Source organism: Oncorhynchus mykiss, chromosome 9 (assembly GCF_057628025.1).
Source record: "Oncorhynchus mykiss isolate SJ-2025 chromosome 9, ASM5762802v1, whole genome shotgun sequence".
In the NCBI taxonomy this organism is placed as follows: Eukaryota; Metazoa; Chordata; class Actinopteri; order Salmoniformes; family Salmonidae; genus Oncorhynchus; species Oncorhynchus mykiss.
In genome coordinates this window covers 27,839,385-27,860,470 of record NC_143030.1, presented here as the reverse complement: position 1 = coordinate 27,860,470, position 21,086 = coordinate 27,839,385, and the positions used below count along the sequence as shown (strand labels likewise).

General features: G+C 42.6%; 1 protein-coding gene across 5 annotated transcripts in view; it reads left to right on the top strand.

Annotated features, from left to right (window-relative positions):
* Nucleotides 1–4,588: 4,588 nt before the first annotated feature.
* LOC110531786 (DENN domain-containing protein 4C) overlaps nucleotides 4,589–21,086 on the top strand; it is a 74,704-nt gene continuing 58,206 nt past the window's right edge. For 3 of the 5 annotated variants that reach the window (XR_016483176.1, XM_090183891.1, XM_021615208.3), the window contains exons 1-2: nucleotides 4,626–4,932; nucleotides 12,159–12,450. Coding sequence is in view for 2 of the 5 variants with exons in the window: in XM_090183891.1 (XP_090040017.1) it covers nucleotides 12,322–12,450 (129 nt within the window). In the remaining 3 variants the exon portion in view is untranslated. Of the gene's footprint in view, nucleotides 4,933–12,158; nucleotides 12,451–21,086 lie in introns of all 5 variants that reach the window. The other 2 variants (XM_090183894.1, XM_090183892.1) reach the window with 1 other exon arrangement.

Genomic DNA, 21,086 nt, shown 5'->3' with positions numbered 1-21,086 from the left:
CAGACCAAAGGACACATTTCCACTGTTCTAATGTCCATTGCTTGTGTTTCTTGGCCCAAGCAAGTCTTCTCTTCTTATTGATGTCCTTTAGTAGTGGTTTCTTTCCAGAAATTTGACTGATACATGCAGTCTCCTCTGAACAGTTAATGTTGCGATGTGTATGGTTACATTTAATTGGGCTGCAATTTCTGGGGCTGGTAACTAATGAACTTTTCCTCTGCAGCAGAGGTAACTCTGGGTCTTCTATTCCTGTGGCGGTCCTCATGAGAGCCAGTTTCATCATAGTGCTTGATGATTTTTGCAACTGCACTTGAAGAAGCTTTTAAAGTTTTTGACATTTTCAGGATTAACTGGCCATGTCTAAAAGTATGGATGGACTGTCATTTCTCTTTGCTTATTTGAGCTGTTCTTGCCATAATGTGGACTTGGTGTATTACCGTATAGGGCTATCTTCTGTATTTTACCCCCCCCCCCCCTTCCCTCCCTCCCATCTTGTCACAACACAACTGATTGGCTCAAAAACATTAAGTAGGAAAGAAATTCCACAAATGAACTTTTAACAAGGCACAGCTGTTAATTGAACCGCATTCCAGGTGACTACCTCATGAAGCTGATTGAGAGAATGCCAAGAGTGTGCAACGCTGTCATCAAGGTGGCTACTTTGAAGAATCTAAAATATTAAATACATTTAGATGTAACACTTTTTTTTGGTTACATGATTTCGTATGTGTTATTTCATAGTTGTGATGTCTTCACTATTATTATGCAATGCGGAAAATAAAGAAAAACCCTTGAATGAGTTGGTGTTTCCAAACTTTTGGCTGGTACTCAATATGTTGCATCTGTAGCCTACTACTACTAGTTTATAAAGATAATGCACAACATTTCAGATAGAGGGCATAGGAGGCCCATGGAATATGTGGCCTACTACCAGTGCAAAAATAGCATGCACTACATTACAGATAGGGGGCATAAGAGGCCCATGGAAAAGGAGGAAGGTTCTCGTCATCTGAACGCCATTACTGTTCCCCGAGCAGCAGGATATTATGCTTGCAGCACGATGGTGCTTTCCCGAAGTTCAGCAAAGACATGCTAAACTTTGGGAATGTCGATTGTTTATTAAAGTTTTTGAACTAGTGCAGTACGTGTTTTTCACAAAATTGCAACCACGTATGAAAAAATTAATGGATCATTTGACGTATTGTATTATTTATACCAGCATTTTTTATTTTTATTTTACAAACATACTGGTATGTTGAAGGCTGTTGTGTAGGCGATCTTTAAAGAAATACACTGAATAAAATACATATGCTATTGGAACTATTCTGAGTCTGCAAAACTTAAATGTGCCTCTTGTGCTGGGCAACGTGTTAAAGTTCGTGACTCCTTACTCCACCCACTCCATTCACTGCAGTCAGTGATGTAAAGTACTTAAATAAAAAATACTTTAAAGTACTACTTATGTATTTTGGGGGGTATCTGTACTTTACTATTTATATTTTTTGACAACTTTTACTTTCACGTCACTACATACTTAAAGAAAATAATGCACCTTTTACTCCATACATTTTGAGAGAATGTTGTTGAGATCATTGTTGAGATCAAGATATTTGCAGGTAGCATTTCCTTCATGAAAGATTCTATTATATCTCACACATCACTGTTTTGAAGCCAGTGTTGAAGCAATGGTTGTGTAGTCTCCCCTGTTTTCACTGCATCCAACTGTGAAATGACTTGCATACCGCCCCAACAGATCCACAGATGATGTGATCGCTATTGTACTCCACACTGCCCTTTCCCACCTGGACAAAATGAACACCTATGTGAGAATGCTATTCATTGACTACAGCTCAGCGTACAACGCCCTAGTGGCCTCAAAGCTCCTCGCTATGCTAAGGACCCTGGGACTAAACACCTCCCTCTGCAATGGGCCGCCCCCAGGTGGTAAGGGTAGGTAACAACACATCCGCCATACTGATCCTCTCGGGGGCCCCTCAGGGGTGTGTGCTCAGTCCCCTCCTGTAGTCCCTGTTCACTCACGAATGCATGGCCAGGCACGACTCCAACACCAACATTAAGTTTGCAGATGACACAACAGTGGTAGGCCTGTTCACCGACAATGATGGGAGGAGGTCAGAGACCTGGCTGTGTGGTGCCAGGGTTCTAACTTCTCCCTCAACGTGATCAAGACAAAGGAGATGATTGTGGACAACAGGAAAAGGAGGACCGAGCACGCCCCCATTCTCGTCGACAGGTCTGTAGTGGAGTAGGTTGAGAGCTTCAAGTTCCTTGGTATCCACATCACCAACAAACTATCATGGTCTAAACACACCAAGACAGTCGTGAAGAGGGCACGACAAAGCCTATTCCACCTCAGGGGACTGAAAAGACTTAGCATGGGTCCTCAGATCCTCAAAAAGTTATACAGCTGCACCCTCGAGAGCATACTGACTGGTTGCATCACTGCCTGGTATGGCAACTGCTCGGGCTCCGACCACAAGGCGCTACAGAGGGTAGTGTGTACAGCCCAGTACATTACTGGGGCCAAGCTTCCTGCCATCCTGGACTTCTATACCAGGCGGTGTCAGAGGAAAGCCCTAAAAATTGTCAAAGACTCCAGCCACCCTAGTCATAGACTGTTCTCTCTGCTACCGCATGGCAATCGGTCTAGGTCCAAAGTCTTCTTAACAGCTTCTACCCCAAGCCATAAGACTCCTGAACAGCTAACCAAATGGCTACCCAGACAATTTGCATTGCCCCTCCCACCCGCTTTACACTGCTGCTACTCTCTGTTTATTATCAATGCATAGTCACTTTAATTCTACCTACATGTACATATTACCTAAATTACCTTGACTAACTTGTGCCCCCGCACATTGACTCTGTACCGGTACCCCCTGTATATAGCCTCCCTACTGTTATTTTACTGCTGCTCTTTAATTGTTTAATTTTTTAATAAAAATAAAATAAAAATCTTAGCTATTTTTTACTTAACACTTATTATTCTTAAAACTGCATTGTTGGTTATCCCCGAATGACAGATTACTGAGATCAATCTGTAGGTCAACCTCTCATTGCCAACTGCTGGAAGATCAATAAAATAAGATGGGGATACAGGGTTTCGAATTACAGTGGTGACTTTTGACCTTACACAAGAAACATAAAGTACAAGAATATCTGGAGTGCGAGTCCAAATTTGTTTGTCTACTGAGTATTACTGCGCATTTACTGAATGTGTGTGGTACTTCTCCCTTTGTAATAATTTGCTTGAAAAGGATGTCAAGCCTGCCTTTAATGTTTGGAAGTCAAATGCTAAACATTTACGTTTCTAATAAGACAAAGGCCAAGTAATAATCTTCTCACAAATTACAATTTGGAGAGATGGGCTATGATCCATGAATCAGTCCAAAACCTGTTTCCAAGAGGCAAACCTTTGGATTGATTGCGACCAACGTGGGTTTAAGACAATTGTTGGAAGGCTGTGCATAATTGGGATGATATAAACCTATAGCAACATAATTTTACTAGGATACTACCTCAAAGATATTTTATTTGTCAGGCCAAGCGATTGATCTGATGCAACTTTTGGCACATGTCGATGCTGGCCTTGGGCTGATTTAAATGTGGAAAGGTGGATCTATTACCATCACCATTATGTTAATCTTGGTCGTTAACGGGTAAGCCAGTCCATCATTGTTTACATTGTGTCTTTGTTTACATTTGATTTCACACTGGAAGCAAACAAGGCAAGGCAAAAAAAAGGTGTTCAGGTGCTTGTGTTACAATTGATTTTCAACACAACAACAGTACATTAAGTTATTGTTTTGGAATTCATTTAACATGCAGAACTAAATGCACATGTCTAGAACACAGTGCCCATTCAAAGCTAACCATATTCGGTTAGTAGAGATCCTACTGAGTATTTCACACCCCACTTTAGCTGAGACAGGTAGAAAAGTTATCTCTCTGCAAGCCAGTATATATCCCATGTACAATCTATTACAGTGTCTTGCATTGGGGGCTATGGACGGGGTGGAGAACGAAGTGCTGCTGGATATGTACGACACAGTCCCCCTCCAAAACGAATCATATTTGGTTAGTAGAGACCTCACTAAGTATTTCCCACTCCACTTTAACTGAGACAGGTAGAAACTTTTTCTCTCTACAAGCCAATATGTATCTCATGTACAGTTTATTACAGTGAATTGCATTGGAAGCTATAGAGGGGGCGGAGTGAAAAGCCATTAGCAGGCCATGGGACATAGTCCACCTCCAAAACTAACCATATTTGATTAGTGGAGACCCTACTGAGTATTTTCCACCCCACTTGAGCTGAGACAGGTAGAAAAGTTCTCTCTACAGCCCAGTAGTCTCAACATACCAGTGTCAACATTGCATTTCTTCATTATTGCTCTTTATGTTTTTAAAACACTATGTTTTTATTTGTTTTCATTAATTACTTATTGCATTTTCTTATTGGCACAATGAAAGTGGCCACCGACTAAAATGCATTATCATTTGTATGAGTTATCCACATTGCAAAGTTTTGAAATGCAGGCTTTTATTTTGAAGGTTTCAACATTCCCATACGAATACGAAGTCATCGTGTGTGCTGCTGGCAGAATACTGGTTTGAGCGCCAGTCATTATTCTCTGGGCGGTTCCATTCTGTCTCAAGCAGCCGTCTAAACAAACCAAGACTAGCTCACCAAAGTAGCTGACAAAACACGAACATGGCGCATGCTTGCACCGACAGCTACCGATAAAACAGTGTCGCGAACAAGTGGGAAACAAAGTTTTCAGATATTGCACCCACTTTGTGCCTTCAGTGGTGGATTTGGTCATGTAAAACACGAACGGAATAGCTCTAGCGGGTGAAAGCTGCAAGTTGACTACATGACAACATTGTCTCTTATAGTGTTGTAAAGAGCTGGTAAGTATAGCAGCCTGCCTCTTTTGGTTGGGGGAACAAATCACGTTTTTTGGGGGTTGGTTTAGGCGCTTTAAGTTTATCAATACAAGAGGATGAAATGTTACTTTGTCATGACGCAGTTTAACGATATGATATATTTTTTTAGACATTTCAAATGTTAAGTACTTTGCGTGAATATATTGCAAGAGCGGTGGTGGCATAGTAGTTTTTACTGCGCAACAGTAAGACGGGCAACGTAATTGTGTTTCCCTGCGCAAACTTAACACATTTTGAGTCTCTTATTGAGAGTGGAATGTTTTGTTTTCAGACGCTGTCATGAGTGATCGGAAGTTGAAGTACTTTTAAGTCGTAGTCAAAGATGCAACAGTTGGAACAAATTCTTCCCCCGAACCCTGTAGTCGAGACCCTCATTCATATACGGTGACGGATCGGTTCTCTTGTACTCTTATCAAACGTTGCAGGTGCTTGGGTGTCAACACTCTCGAAAGACTATTTATTGTCAGGCAAAACAAGCGTTTTTCTTTTGAAATATCTATTGAAATACATATTGCTTTTTCAACATAATTATTTCTCTCAAAGATCATGTCTAACAATCAGACTGACTTGTAACCAACCTAGGGTATTTCCTTATTTTCTGCTAACAATGCTATATTCTCCACTGAAAATCTGACTGCCAAAATAATATGTATTTTTTTTATGCCGTAATGGAACTAAAAACAAACATGCAGAGCGTTTGTAGTAGCCTAGTAATTCCAGAACAATCCTCTACTACATTAGTCAACGTGTGGGCCTCAGTTTAAGCAACAAGCCTTAGTGTGTTTACTAGACCTATATCCCCAATGACCTTTGTGACTGACTGTGCAATGTCTGCATCGTGTGACCCTGACTCCTTGCAGAGGACATGTGTTGTTGCCACAGTCATAAACCCGCCTATTTCTAGATTATCTCTAATTGAAGATTTTAAACCTAACCTTAGGTTAACCTTAACCACACTGCTAACCTTGTGCCTAATTGAATGTCTGTCTGAAGCTCTGTATAGGTTCCTCTCCATGTGCACTGTCTGTCACTGAGTGCAAGTCAAAGTGCTCACATATCTGTGGCTCAGCACTTGACTGATTGCCAGCAAGCAACTGAGGCGCTGCACTGACAATATGAATCAGTGTCATTCCTTACTTCCCACCTCCATGCGTCCTTCCAAGTGTGTGTTTGCCATGGCATCTCTGTGCCAGTCTGTGGCATCGGTCCCAGCAGGGCAAAAAGGATGGTATTTCACCACGGGTACTGTAGCCACATTTAGGTTTCCATTAGGGTAGCAAATATCAATGCAGTTTGTGACACAGTATTCCCTCACTCTTGTGAGGGAGGAACATGATCTGACTTGTCTCAGAGCATGGGAAACAACGCACTATGCAACAATACTTCAATCTATTTAGATTTGTAGCTTGCACATCTTTTCAGCCCAACCCCTGGAATGCACTGAAATGCTGCTTTCTCACAACAGACATGTACTAACTACATGTCGGTTGTGAGAAGTTGTGAGGGTGTTGGAGTACATTTTTCCCCATTTCAGTGTTCTAAACTGGGTCATGTGCCCCAGGTGGGTGTTTGTCTTTGGCTGCTTTTACACAAGCAGTCCAATTCAGATTGGGCTCAACGATTACCGGGCACCACTACTAGGCATTGTGGGTAGAGGAAAAGTAATAGTTCATTGGTACTGCAGCTACTTAGGTAGGACTTCTCATGTGAAAGAGAAATATGACACCATTTATATGCGTCACACAGTTTAGGTCCATAGTGTGAACAGGGGCAGAGTGCATTTTGCCATCTCATATGTGGGTAGTGGAAATAGAGATCGTGGCTCGTTATGTGTGAAGCAGATGAGAAGTACAGTATGAATGACTTCAGTCTTATAATTGACTTATAGCAAGAGTTCATATGAGGGTATTTTGTTTTTAAAACAGGACGTGTGCACCTCACACACAGTCAGGAAGTAGTTTTATAAATGGAGATAGTTCTCCAACTTTGCTAAAGCATGATAGAAAGAATCAGGGGACTTGTTCATTTCCTTTATGACTCGCATGTCTCTGTATTGTAGTCTTTGTCCTCAACTTTCAATGGATCTGGGACCATTTTGTCTATCGCTGTAGTTAGCGAGTGCAGTGAATTTTTCCACCTCCATGTGGAAAGAATGCTTTTTGCCTGGCTGCCCGTCACACTCGAGGGAGGAGGCAGTGAGTCTTGTGACATTTCAGCTGAGCTTTTCTTCACCCCTCAGCTACCTCTGTCTGATTCCAAGGACCTGTACTTTATCTGTCAAGGACCACCACAAGCATTGTAATGGCACCAGAGCTATTATATAATAAATATTGCAATCAAGCTTTTTCCAAGACTATTTTGGCTGTTCTCTCTTCCCTCTCCTTTTCTATCTCATTTTCTCAGTCTCACACTCTCTCCTGCTGATAGTCGTCATAAGTCAGACAGATGGCCAAGATGTTGTTTTTTTCTCTCGCTCGCTCGTCTATCTGCTGATAGTCATATGTCAGGCAGATGGTCAATAGGACGAGCCTTGTATTTATTCTGTAGCTCCTACAGCCAATACACAGCCTTCACAGGCAGCAGATGACGTCACACCCCACAGCGCAAATCCTTTATCAGACTTGTATGTAAAGCATGTCTGCTGTTGGATATGTTGGTGGAATGTGTTTGGCATTACGTGAAAGTTAAACAAAAACGTGGCAGTGCTCTATTTCACAGTGCTAGACTTTCAGTTGTAAACAAAGCTGTCTTAGAATGTCACACAGAGCAAGAATCCTACTTTTGGGTGCGGTTGTGAGGCCGGTTGGACGTACTGCCAAATTCTCTAAAAATGACAGACGCGGCTTATGGTAGAGAAATTAACATTGAATTCTCTGGCAACGGCTCTGGTGGACATTTTTTGCAGTCAGCATGCCTATTGCGCGTTCCCTCAACATTTGAGACATCGTGGCATTGTGTTGTGACACCTTGTTTTGTCACATGTGTAATGATCATGCTGTTTAATCAGTTTCTTGATATGCCACACCTGTCAGGTGGATGGATCATCTTGGCAAAGGAGTACTGCTCACCAACAGGGATGTAAACCAAATTTGTACGGAACATTTGAGAGAAATACGCTTTTTGTCTGAATGGAACATTTCTGAGATCTTTTATTTCAGCTCATGAAACACGGGGACAACAATTTACATGTTGCGTTTATATTTTTGTTTAGTATAATTTGGTCTCCTGGGAAATTAAGCTAATTGATTGCACGCAAATTGACCATTTTAATATATAGGATTCATATAATATTCTAGTCGATCGCCAAACAGATCTGTTAACCCAACGATAAAGTCTTGTTTCTATTTTAGTTTTATTTCTCTAGTGCTGTTGACGGAAGGTGCACCCGACTCAGCTGCCCTGAAGTTTTCCGATTTTGAACCATTTCATGTATCTGAAGGTGCATACTCTGCCTTCCCGTCAGTCCCGGAGAGCAAATCAAGTGCACTATAGGCCTACCGCTAGTCAATCGCATGGCTCAACAACCAGCACTGCAGCTGTAATGAATGAGTAGGACAGTGTATCGATAGGTTTGTGTTGGTTGTTGTTATTAGCGGCGTGGGTCTTTTTTAATGTCGAGGAATATGTCACTTTCTCTCTTTTTATAGGAGTAACAACATGATTTTGTGCGTGAGGCAGAAATAATGTGGTGCAACTCGAGTTTCGCCATCTCTGGAACACAGTGTCCCTTTTTGGTCAGTGTCAGCGGAGAAAATGGAGAGCGGAGGGGCGATGAGAGGTGGGCCCTCAGTCTGCTGCTCTCTCCTTCCACTGAGACCGACCATCGGATGCAGGCACCATCAGCCCATTAAAATTTAAAGCAAATTATTCACTAACCTGGATTCACTTGGTCAGTCTAGTCAAATGGCCAATTTGGGTGCAATTAATTAGCTTAATTTCTGAGATCAAATTAGATTTCAACAAAATATTTCAGAACAATCTGTGATGGTGGTTGTCATGGCTTGATGAAATAATATGGAATGACTCAGCCATTTTGTCATTCAAATGACCCTCCTATTTAGTCAGTGGACCAACCCCATGTCAGTGTCACTCAGACCCTGTTCACAAAGTCCTTTTGACTCCAACTGGCAGTCTGCATATCTTCTCCCTCTATAGCTGGTAGTGAAGGGAGAACTACACTTGGAAAGCCACAAATAGGCATTGAGACATTGTGCTCTTGCATACTAATTTGTGCACTGTGTTGTAGCCTATTGGATTGAACTTGTTCTGTGTTTTTGTGCTCTTATGCCTGCCTGAGATGCAACATGAAATTGCTTTGGCCTTGGAAAAACTCATCACTTTTGACACACCTTTTCATCGAATTGGTGCGTGGGAGGTTTACGACTTGTGGTGCATAGAATTGATTTTTCTGCCGCCTTCTCTCTCGACTGTTGCATATGCTCTGTCTGTTGAAACAGACGATGCTCTGGTGTGAAATCTGACAATTTGCTAGGACCTGGGACCTTTCCTGTTTCTTGAATGAATATTTAGCAATTTGACATTATCATACACAGAAATCAACAACGTCTGTTGTAGGCCTATGTTGCACTGTATGTTCGTGAATTGCGGTATTACAGCAGAAGACTGTCTTTTATCATCATTGTTCATGTCAGTGGTAGGTTACAGGCCATCTTTTTAGACTGAATGACCTATTTCGCTGCGACTCTTTTGCTTTGTCTCACACGTCAGAAATATTGACTATTGACCCATCCGACGGATATGAAAAGGTGTCTGTTCGTCAGTCATTGCGGGGAAAGTCCTGTCCATATTTCCCCTCTCTCTGTCAAGAACTAGAAAGATGTCAACCGCTCGTAATTCAGTGAAGACTATGCTTATTTTCCAGGTTGGCTAGGTTAATGCATTAGCCTAGCCAGCCTGAGCTGTGTAATATATTAGTCTTGATGCACTTGGTTACCCAGAGCAGGGGAAAAATCAGGAGTTCAATCAGACTTCTGTCAACAGGTTGCCTGCACTTAAGAACAGGTGGTCCAGGACTACGTTTAATCGCTCTTTGGCCCAGTCGTGGATTTTCTCTCGTCCTGTTTGCCCATTCTGCTGGATGGCCGCATCGTTTCTTCCATCTGCGTAGACAGGTTTGTTTTCCATTTTTGCTGCAAATTGCAGATGAGGAGGCCTTGTGCCTTCTGGCAAAGTGTTATAATAAGCTAATATGTATTTTCCCCTTTAACTGTGCACATCGGTGACATTTTGCGGATTGCTGCCTAATGTGTCTGGGAAAGGATTTGCAGTTCAGGGGTGGGATCTGTGTTTTTGTAATCATGACGTTCTTCTCAGTTCTGATTGACAAGTAATAATGTGGTAAACAAAATACATTGCTGATTGCCTCATTGGCTGGAATGAGTAGGCTCAGGGATAGGCCTCAGTGTTGTTGGCCTAGCTCTCACTGAGTGGGGAATGTCTTGTGCATACTGAAATCTCTCAATGCATGTCCCCCCCCCCCCCTGTTATTTTCTTTACTCTTAACCCAAAACTGATGTAGTGAGATGTCCTCTTCAGCATAGGAAAAGTTGAAACATCTTCTCATAATACATTGTTTTGATTCATTAACAACACATTGCTTTGGTAATTACAAACCACAGTTGGAATCACTCATACACATCCCTGCCTCTGCTCTGCTGGAATAATTGAGCCCTGTCTGAACAGACTCGAGGTTGTCTGCTGTCAATGGCCACACGCGCATGCACAGACGTACACACACACACACCAGGGTTTCCGTTAGCCAGTAATAGCCGGCTCCCCCCCCCCAAAAAAAAATATAAAAAGCCAATCAATAAAATTGCCGCTGGCCAATTGACCGGGAGAAAGAATCCCATTGCAAAATTATGCTTTTTAGCCTGTTCATTGGTGGAAATACCAGTCGATGGAGATACATTTGACCATGCTTCTATGTTAATTTGTGGAATTAAATTGGCGAGTGTGTATTAGTCATTATGTTCAACCCATTTGCATAGCATACATATACAGAGCTTATGAGTGGGAAAATTGGTCAGACAGTGCGAAGCTGCTCAAACAGCTCATTTGTTGGTTCTGGTGTGAAACGTGTTTTTATAAGCCCAATCATTGCATAACAATTTTAAAATGCGATCGCATGTTAAAACATTTTTGATGGCCACAATTTAAAAAGCTACGATTTGTATTAATTATGGTGCGCTTCCCATTCGCCATTCAAGTGCATAAAGACAACGGTAGGCAGGCTTCAGCACATCACACACCACTTTGCAATGAGCTGGAGGCATTTATGCATTTTGAAAACTTACACTTAATTGTTTGAAACCAAAACATTTTACTTCATTATGAGACGTGTCTTACCTTGCTTCAAAGTAAAATCTGACCATAGAAATGTTAAGGCAATTATTTTAGACTTCCATATACTTATTAAACCAGTAGCCTATTTCTCTCATGCTCTAATGGTTTTCAAATAAACGTTCTTTCATTGTCCAGCAGCGAAATGCATCATTCTAGTCATGTTAGCAACCCATGCTAGTTGTATCTTTAGATCTCCCCTATTTATACATTTCTAACGGATATTTTCATCTCTGTCACATGAAACCGTTCGCGTTTGACTACTGTGGTTGCATTATGGAATGAATGTTTGCTTACTTAAAATGTGAAGAAATAATAGTTTATAAACATTTTTAAGCAAAACGTTCTGATCTCTTGCATCAGCCTCATTATTTAAAAAAAAAAAAAATTTTTATGAAGCCTAGTGGTTGTAAGAATTTGGGATCTATATTCCCACAACTGTCCCAGAGTTTGGAATAGGCTATTTCTTTCTTGCACAGAACATGCTGACCAATAGAATGTCAACTTTTCTACTATGAGGGATATTCGTTTGACATAAGCTAGTGATTTTGCCGTTCGTTACTCGTCTGGCTGGCTGAGGAAAAGGAAATGTGGCAGTAATTCCAACGAGGGTGCCGATAGACATCTGGCTCCCAAGCAACTTTGCCCTATTTTTAAAAAAATTAATAAAAAAAAGTTATTTCCCACATTTATTAGCTCAGATCATTTTTAGTATTATTGCATACAGCTGGAAAAACCTTTTAGATATCAGAGCAGCGGTACCTAACCAGCATTTCGACCAGAAAAACAACTTTCCTAAATTGGATCCTTTGTCCGTACCCTCCTAGGCAGATCCACTTATTCCAAAGCCTGCTTCAAAACACCACCACTGGAGAAGAGGTATTCGGAGTGGACTTTTAGTCTGACTCAGTAGGTGTGCAAACCATCCGCTTCAAACGTCAGTACAGAGACAAAGTGGAGTCACAATTCAACGGCTCAGTCATAAGACGTATGTGGCAGGGACTCCAGACAGTCACGGATTATAAAGGGAAAACCAGCCATGATGACGTCTTGCCACCGGACAAGCTAAACACCTTTGTCCGCATCGAGGACTGTGAGCTATCGTTCTCCGTGGCCGATGTGAGTATGACATTTTAAGCTTGTTAACCCTCGCAAGGCTGCCGGCCCAGACGGCATCCCTAGCCGTGTCCTCGGAGCATGCACAGACCAGCTGGCTGGTGTGTTTACGGACATATTGAATTTCTCCCTATCCCATTCTGCTGTCCCCACATGCTTCAAGATGGCCACCATTGTTCCTGTACCCAAGAAAGTGAAGGGAACTGAACTAAATGACTATCTGTCATCATGAATTGCTTTGAGAGGCTAGTTAAGGGTCATATAACCTCCACCTTACCCGACACCCTAGACCCTCTGCAATTTGCATACCGCCCCAATAGATACACGGATGAGGCCATCACACTGCCCTATCCCCCCCCCCCCCCCCCCGGTTACTCAACCCTGCACCTTAGAAGCATGTCCTTAGAAGCTGGCCCTATGTACATAGACATGGAACACTGGTCACCTTAATAATGTTTACATACTGTTTTACTCACTTAATTTGCGTATATACTGTATTCTAGAGAAGCCAGCAGCTCCATAAGAGAAAGACCACCATGGTTGGCACAGTTAGAACGAACAGGCCTGCGCTCCCCCCTGCACTCCTCACAACAAGAGGGAGAGAAGCCTTCTCATCAAAGTTTTGACTTCACCACCCCTCTAGTTTCTTACCTCCCAAAGAGGAATAAGAATGTGGTCCTCCTAAGCACACTGCACAAAATGGCTGAGATCAGTGATTGTGAGGGCAGGAAGCCAGCCATCATCCTGGACTACAACCACAACAAAGGAGGCGTGGACAACCTGGGCAAGGTGATTGGAACTTACAGCTGCAGCATGATGACTGCCCGCTGACCCCTGGTCATCTTTTATAACATATTTTTATTTCATTGATGTGTCCTCATACAATGCCTTCGTGATATGGAACAAGATCAACCCTACCTGGATGCCTGATAAGCGGAACAAGAGGAGGGTGTTCCTGGAGCAAATGGGATAGGCACTTGTAACCCCACACAATCAAAGAAGGGAGCGCCTCCCCCGCACTGCAGCCTCTGCAATGCTTGTGAAAGCTATCTTGTCCTTATCCACCTGAGGCGAGGATATGCCAATTCTGCCCACAAAGAAAGACTGTAAAACAAATACTATGTGCTGTACATGTGAGAAATACATCTGCAAAGTCCATGCACACACACTTGCATACTGTCCTACATGTGCTAATTAGAGTTGATTGATTTATGTTCTTCACATTTTTGTTTTTGTTTTGTATATATTATCTTATTTTATTCTTATTGTTGTTTATACACCTTGTGGGTGGGGGCAATGGTTCAAAAAAATGGGAGAAGACTAGTATTTTGTAGTTGAAATCCTCATTGTATAGTATATAAGAATATTTCACCATGTTGCCAAAAAAGTTCAAGACTGTCATTGTTTCCCTTCAATAAAATGCATTCAAAACTACTTTCTGCACATTTCTGCTACTTTCTTAGTCTATACAAGTGCAATCTCTTGGGAAACAATTCATGTTTACACCTATGCAGTACCTTTTTAGCAATAATAATAAACCTCTACTTTAGTACAGAGAACAATTCTGACAGGTGTGTTGTAATAAAAATGAGTGATGTCCACTGATTTAAATGCGTTCTTTCTGCATCGTGAAGAAGGAAAACGCACATATTCATGAAGCCGCTGTAGAACTTTTTGAGTATCTAAGGGCCCATGCCACATCTTCAGCCTCCTGAGGGGAAGAGGCATGGTCGTGTCCTCTTCACGACTGTTGGTGTCTGTGAACCGTGATGGATCCTTAGTGATGTGGACACCGAGGAACTTGAAGCTCTCGACCCACTCCACAACAGCCCAGTCGATGTGGATGGGGGCGTGCTAGGCCCTCCGTTTCCTGTAGTCCACGATCAGCCCCTTTTTGTCTTGCTGACGTTGAGGGAGAGGTTGTTGTCCCGGGTCTCTGACCTCCCTTTAGGCTGTCTTGTCATCGGTGATCAGGCCTACCACTGTTGTGTCGTCGGCAAACTTAATGATGGTGTTGGAGTTATGTGTGGTCATGGGAATACAGGAGGTGACTAAGCACACACCCCTGAGTGGCCCCCGTGTTGAGGGCCAGCATGGTGGATGTGTTGTTACCCCAAACACACGTGCACACACACTTTTGCCATCTGAATCAAATCAGGCAGAGGGGGTTTCAGCTATTCCCCCCCCCCCCCCCCCCCCCCATTAATAGCCTGATTCCTCCTCCAGACGAGAACACATGGTTTTCCTGTTCTTCTTTTCAAATGGGGGTTTTGTTGCCGCCTTATCCCGGCTCTGTGCCGCAGACACCATACTGCGATGACAGGTTGCAGGGCCACTATTTTGCCGTGGGCCCTGTGGAGACTACAGCCATGGAGTGGTACTTTAGAGAGACATGGGTACCGCACTTATGAGGTGTAAGTCCAAGCTGTCACCAGATTGATGAAAGGGGCCACATACCAGACGTTTTGAGCTGGCTTTACATAATATGCAGTTGTATATGAAAGTCTTCCAAAGGATATTCCATTTAACAATCAATATAACGATTCCTAAAGCTATGAGGATGAGACAAAAACACACGTTGTGCTTCTCTTTCCAGAATGGAGGTTAGAATTGTCAGAGCGATATTTGCTGTGTGAACTGGAATGAGCCTCAAGTTGATATGAATGAATTTGCTTCGCCGGACCTCAGGGGCCTCTGGATAGTGGTTTGTGTTATCGGTGTTCTAGTTGATGCCCTAGAGATATTGTTGAATCCAGTAAGTGATTGGTCATAAGTATTGTTTGCTTATAGTACTGTAAAAGGGAAGGAGGTGGCTTACTAAATTTGTGTGGTGTAGGTTTTCAAGGCAGTAATTTAGATCGGTGAACATAAGACGTGTTATAGGTTCATGTTATTGTAACGTATTCAAATGTTCTTAAACATTTGTCTAGAGAGAAATACCTGTGCTTTGGTAGGAAAACTGTCTTTTCTGTGATATGTTCATATGTCTCTCTGTATGACAGTGTTGTGTGTGTCACTCACTGCCATTGCCATTCTCCTCAGACAAGTTGGTCCCCAGTCTCCAATGAATGGAGCTTCATGACAGGGCCTCTGCTCTGCTGGAATAATTTGAGACAGGCTTGTCAGAACAGACACAAGACTGTCTGCTGTCCATGACCACACACACACACACAGAAGACCCATCCCGCCCCCCACAAGACCTAACGTCCAGGGTCTGTTGTGTGACAGGAATGAGATGACTGACTAGAGGAGACCATTGGGGAGGGAGTTGGGGGTTTCACTCCGTACAGTTCATGCTGAAGAGTGAACCACTCTATAACCCTATAGATATTTGCCCCTACAGCTTATTTGCTTGATTTATGTGGATCTTGCTTAGAAGTGTGCTTGGGAGAGACTATAGAGTACTGTTAAAATTGGACGATAGCTTGGCACTTGGAACAATGTGTGTGGTGAGGGTTCCTAGAAGAGTCCTCCTCTGCCTGAGGGCCGTTGGACTGGCGTTACTGGCTTTTGTCAGGTTTTCAAGTTGAGACCAGCACCACAGCCAAGAAACATGACCTGTAATACACAGGCACATAGGGGCCTGGCCTCTTCCCTGTGAATGGAATGACTCAATGGAGAGTAAAATATAATGAGTGAGGAATTGGCCAGCATGCCTCCCCCCTGATGACCAACGGCCAAAGCCAAGGGGAACTTCTGCCATATTGCTTACAGAAGGGCCATGTTCATAAGGGCACAGTGTAGTGAAATGTTCAGGTAGTGCCTCATCCATTTATATTTTTTTTCCCCCCTTGGCTATATTCGGTAGGGCACAAAACGTTTGAAACAAAAGCAAGCGTTTCTTAAGCCCAGGTTGTCTCTCCCTTTTTTCCCTGTCCGTTTTCTTCTGTTTGGTGTAAATACAACACGACACTGGTGAACGTTGGGTGAAACAAGACTGGTTAGACTAGTGTTGGCACTTTCTATAGGCCTCTGTTGCTCATTCACACAGCCATCCCAGTGGAGACGGTGCTTAAATGAATGCAGAAAATTGCAAATCAAAACTTTTCTCCCACAGCGACTGTCATTTTTGTAAAGCCTATTTGATTCGGAGTTCGGACATTTTAAAGTTTGTATTTGAACTATTTCTAAAATGCATACTTCTGTTTTTTTTCTGATCTCAATTCACTCAGGCGTAAGAGGGAGACTTGCGCTAATGGTGCTGGCACATGCGCAGATCAAATACACAGCTGGAATGCTGATTAAGCTGTTAACATGTCCTAATAATTCGAACGATTGCTCAGAAAACCAGGTTTTAATGGGCGTATGCTTACTTCGATTTAAGATAAACAGAGTGAAGTGTTTACATGACTAATGCCATACTCGGCCTACTGCCACAATCAGTTTAATATTGAATTATTAGTGTGCATGTAAACGTACTCCCTGTGACACCCAAGTAGTTCAGCTCTGCCCCAGAGTTACACAGGGGGACAAACTGTTCTGTTTTATAACCTTTTTAGTGACCAGTTAAAACATTAGGAAAGACTGTAGCACAATGGACATTTCACAGACCAGTTCAATTGGCCTTTAATATTATTTGAACTGTGCTTGATAATGCTCTTGTTGTACGAGGATGTGTTTTTATGACCCTACCTGCCCACGCCTGAGGCCTGCAGTTGTTTTAGAGTCAATGTTTTGTCTAAACACATTTATTGCTGAGTCATTTATGTTGATGTCAGATTGTAAAACGGTTAGTTCTGGCTACGCAATCTGATTGTCCGATGCCTCTTTCATGTTCCCTGTAGTCTACAGGGCCGCTATTCTCACAAGACAAGATGGCCGAACGTGAAAGGAGCACATGCCAGCTTCTGTTTACAATGTCCTCAAAGGCTTTTAATTTTAATCCCTTCTCCTTCTCCCAAAGTACTGGCGTGCACAGTTTATGGCTGAGAATTAATTTTTTATTTGCTTTCTGAATGTTTAAGGTGTACTTTAAAAACGAGCCTTACCCGCTTTTATTTACTGTAGGCGAACGTCTTCATTGAACTATTTTGTAGGCCACAGAGTTTGTGTAGGCATACATTATCCATGTGATGCCCTTTGAAGAACCACACCGGATCGATTTCCTGCGGGGACTCACCCCTTCCCAGATAGAATAACAACACGAGTGGCATGGGGGCTGCCTGGCATTGTTCAGGGCTGGGTTGCCATGGCAGCGCTAGTGTTTGTGTACATTGTCTGTCCACAAAGAGAATACGTTGTGCTTGTCTTCTATTTTACTAGTGTGTGTTCGTGTTCAGGGTAGCCTAAATATAGGAAACACACACATCCTCTACCCAGTGTGTGTGCGCATGTGGCCTACATATGTAGGATCTTAATTTGATCACCCTGTTGCAGGAGAACTTTCTCCGGGATGCTGGCCTTCTAGGCGGAGTTGTAAAGACTGGCCAATAAAAAGAAAAGGAAAGATTAAGATGGGCAAAAGAACACAGACACTGAACAGAGGAACTCTGCCTAGAAGGCCAGCATCCCGGAGTCGCCTCTTCACTGTTGAAGCTGAGACTGGTGTTTTGCGGGTACTATTTAATGAAGCTTCCTGTTGAGAACTTGTGAGTGTCTGTTTCTCAAACTAGATACTCTAATGTACTTGTCCTCTTGCTCAGTTGTGGACCGGGGCCTCCTACTCCTCTTTCTATTCTGGTTAGAGCCAGTTTGCGCTGTTCTGTGAAGGGAGTAGTACACAGTGTTGTACAAGATCTTCAGTTTCTTGGCAATTTCTCGCAAGGAATATTCTTCATTTCTCATAACAAGAATAGACTGACGAGTTTCAGAAGAAAGTTAATTGTGTCTGGCCATTTTGAGCCTGTAATCGAACCCACAAATGCTGATGCTCCAGATACTCAACTAGTCTAAAGGCCAGTTTTATTGCTTCTTTAATCAGAACAACAGTTTTCAGCTGTGCTAACATAATTGCAAAAGGGTTTTCTAATGATCAGTTAGCCTTTTTATAATGATAAACTTGGATTAGCTAACACAACGTGCCATTGGAACATAGATGGTTGCTGATAGGTGTTCAGTGGCCCATTATGTAGATCTTCCATTAAAAATCAGCTGTTTCCAGCTACAATAGTCATTTACACTGTATTTCTGATAAAATGTTATGTTAATGGTTAAAAAAAATGCTTTTCTTTCAAGAACCAGGCAATTTCTAAGTGACCTCAAACTTTTGAACAGTACTATATATATAATATATATTCTCTCTCATATTTAATTTGACAATTTTCACTGTCCGGAGGAATGTGATCTGGGCCTCTGTGCCATTAGGACAGCCATTAGTGAGGCTTGGTCTGGTGGATTAGGTGATTGGCAGGTAGCTGATATCACCTTGCTTTCACTGAGTTGTTCTCTCTCAAGCTTGACACCTTTACTTCCTACAACACACTAACCTTGTTGTGTGGGGTGCGTACATGCGCGTGTGTTTTGTTGGGGGTCCATTTCGAAGTATAGGTGCAGGTGTTCAACAGGTAATCCACTATGCTGCAGAATTTCAAGCGACGGGGTTGGTTGAGAGTGCTGTTGTCAGGGAAACGTCGATGGAGCCAAACACTTTGCCAGGACCGTGTGCTGAATACGAAGCCACGATGATGCTGCTTTTGTTTCAATGAACTCAAGTCCCATCTTTAGCTCAGGGGGAACAGAGGAATCATCATCCAAACCAGACCGTATTATGAAGGGGGACATTTCCTCTCAGTTGAATTCCATTCAAGGTTGTGTTTGTTATGAGATTCTGTGTGCATGAGTTTACATACTCATAATGTAGTTTATATAGGCCTATTTGTTGTGGTTGTAGGAGAGTTAGTTGGATGTAAAAGGATGATGACGTGTGATTATTTTTCCTAATGGTGGGCTGATGGGACTAATGGGCTACTATTCCGAATAGTGGGATATGTTTTGTCTGAGCCTTACCAAGTACAAGGCCTAACGGTACATAACACGATGGGGGCGACGAAACGACGGAAGCCTCTACTTTTCAATGGAGGGAAGGGAAGTGGGCGGGGTGACCGTTGGGCGATTCGAGCCTGTGGAAACATGAACGGGGGAGACTTAAATTGTGGAAAGCTGAACTTTATGCAAATACTCTGCGATGTCACGGTGCTATTGACAAATCGAAGCACGCTATAGCTTCCAGACCCTACTGGATTGGCTGTTGATATTTAGCAGTACCTTGCTAGCACCCAAACGAGGGCGAGGCTAGGGTGGCGAGGCAAAATACAAGTGCTAGTTAACAGGGCCGGTAACAGCGTTGGCAGGACTTGTACAGTGTTTGTTTGTAGATCTCTGTTTCTGTTTACGTTTTGTCTTGTGGATCCTTTCATTACCAACCGCGTGTGTGTTTATTTATGTGAAAGATCAGGCATCTGGGCCCACAGTGCCAGGAAGCTGACATGGCCATAGCATGACCGTGAGTCATACCCACCACCACTCTGTGATAACAGTTTGCTCCTGACTCCTACTGGCACCATATCAGCTTGAGAATAATGGTCTCTGTTTGTTACAGAGTGTTCTACCGTTAAGTATCCAAAGAAGAAGAAAAAATGCTTCTTGTACACCGGCTAGTGTGGGACTTGGTCTTCAATAATCCAGTGAGATTGTAAATGTATGGTTTGAGTAGATCATTGTATTCAACAGCTAGGCAATATGATTTGTTACAGTGGATTTTACTGGCCTACTTATCATGACATTGTGTCCATAGTCCATCAATATGTATGTTTTAATTGTCACATGGCACTTAGCAAGCTGCATTAAAAGACAATGCAGCTCAGCCTCGTTTAGCTATTGGTAATTCAATGCATGATTTAGATATGGTACCAAGATGCATAAATAACTCACTCCCAGTTGTGTGAAAAATATGTTATTGATGACATCAGCCACTTAAGTTGGGTGTTTTGTTTGGACTGCTGCAAATACCCATTAATTGAACAGTATGAACCTGAGCCTTCATCCTTAATCGTGTGAGCGTGCATGCCAGATGACGCAATTCAAATGTCACTCTGGATCTTCGATTACCCGTGCAAGCATGTTGACTCTGAAGTCTTAACTATTCATGAGATCTAAAATATATGAGGTGGGAGTAGCTTTTTCAAACCTTGAGCTGTAAGGTACACTGAGTGTACAAAACATTTAAGAAAACCTTCCTTATATGAGTTGCCCTCAGAACAGCCTCAATTCGTCGGTGCATGGACTCTACAAGGTGTCGAAAGCGTTCCACAGGTATGCTGACCCATGTTGTTCAAAGGCACAAACATTTTGTATTTCCCATTCGCACTCTGAATGGCACACACACAATCAATGTCTTAATTGTCTCAAGGCCTAGAAATCCTTCTTTAACCTGTCTTCTCCTCTTCATCTACACTGATTTGAAGTAGATTTACCAAGTGCCATCAATAAGGGATCATAGCTTTCACCTGGTCAGTCTATGTCATGGAAAGAGCAGGTGTTCATAATATTTTGTACCCCACTGTTACAGACCAGGGTTGTTTATTTTTAAAAGCCTGATGTACCACTTCAGAGTTCTGATGCGAAACGTCTGATACGGCTTTGAGAGAGCCAGGCCCCTCTATGCATTAAAGACTAACAAGACAAGCTGTTTTCCAGTCACA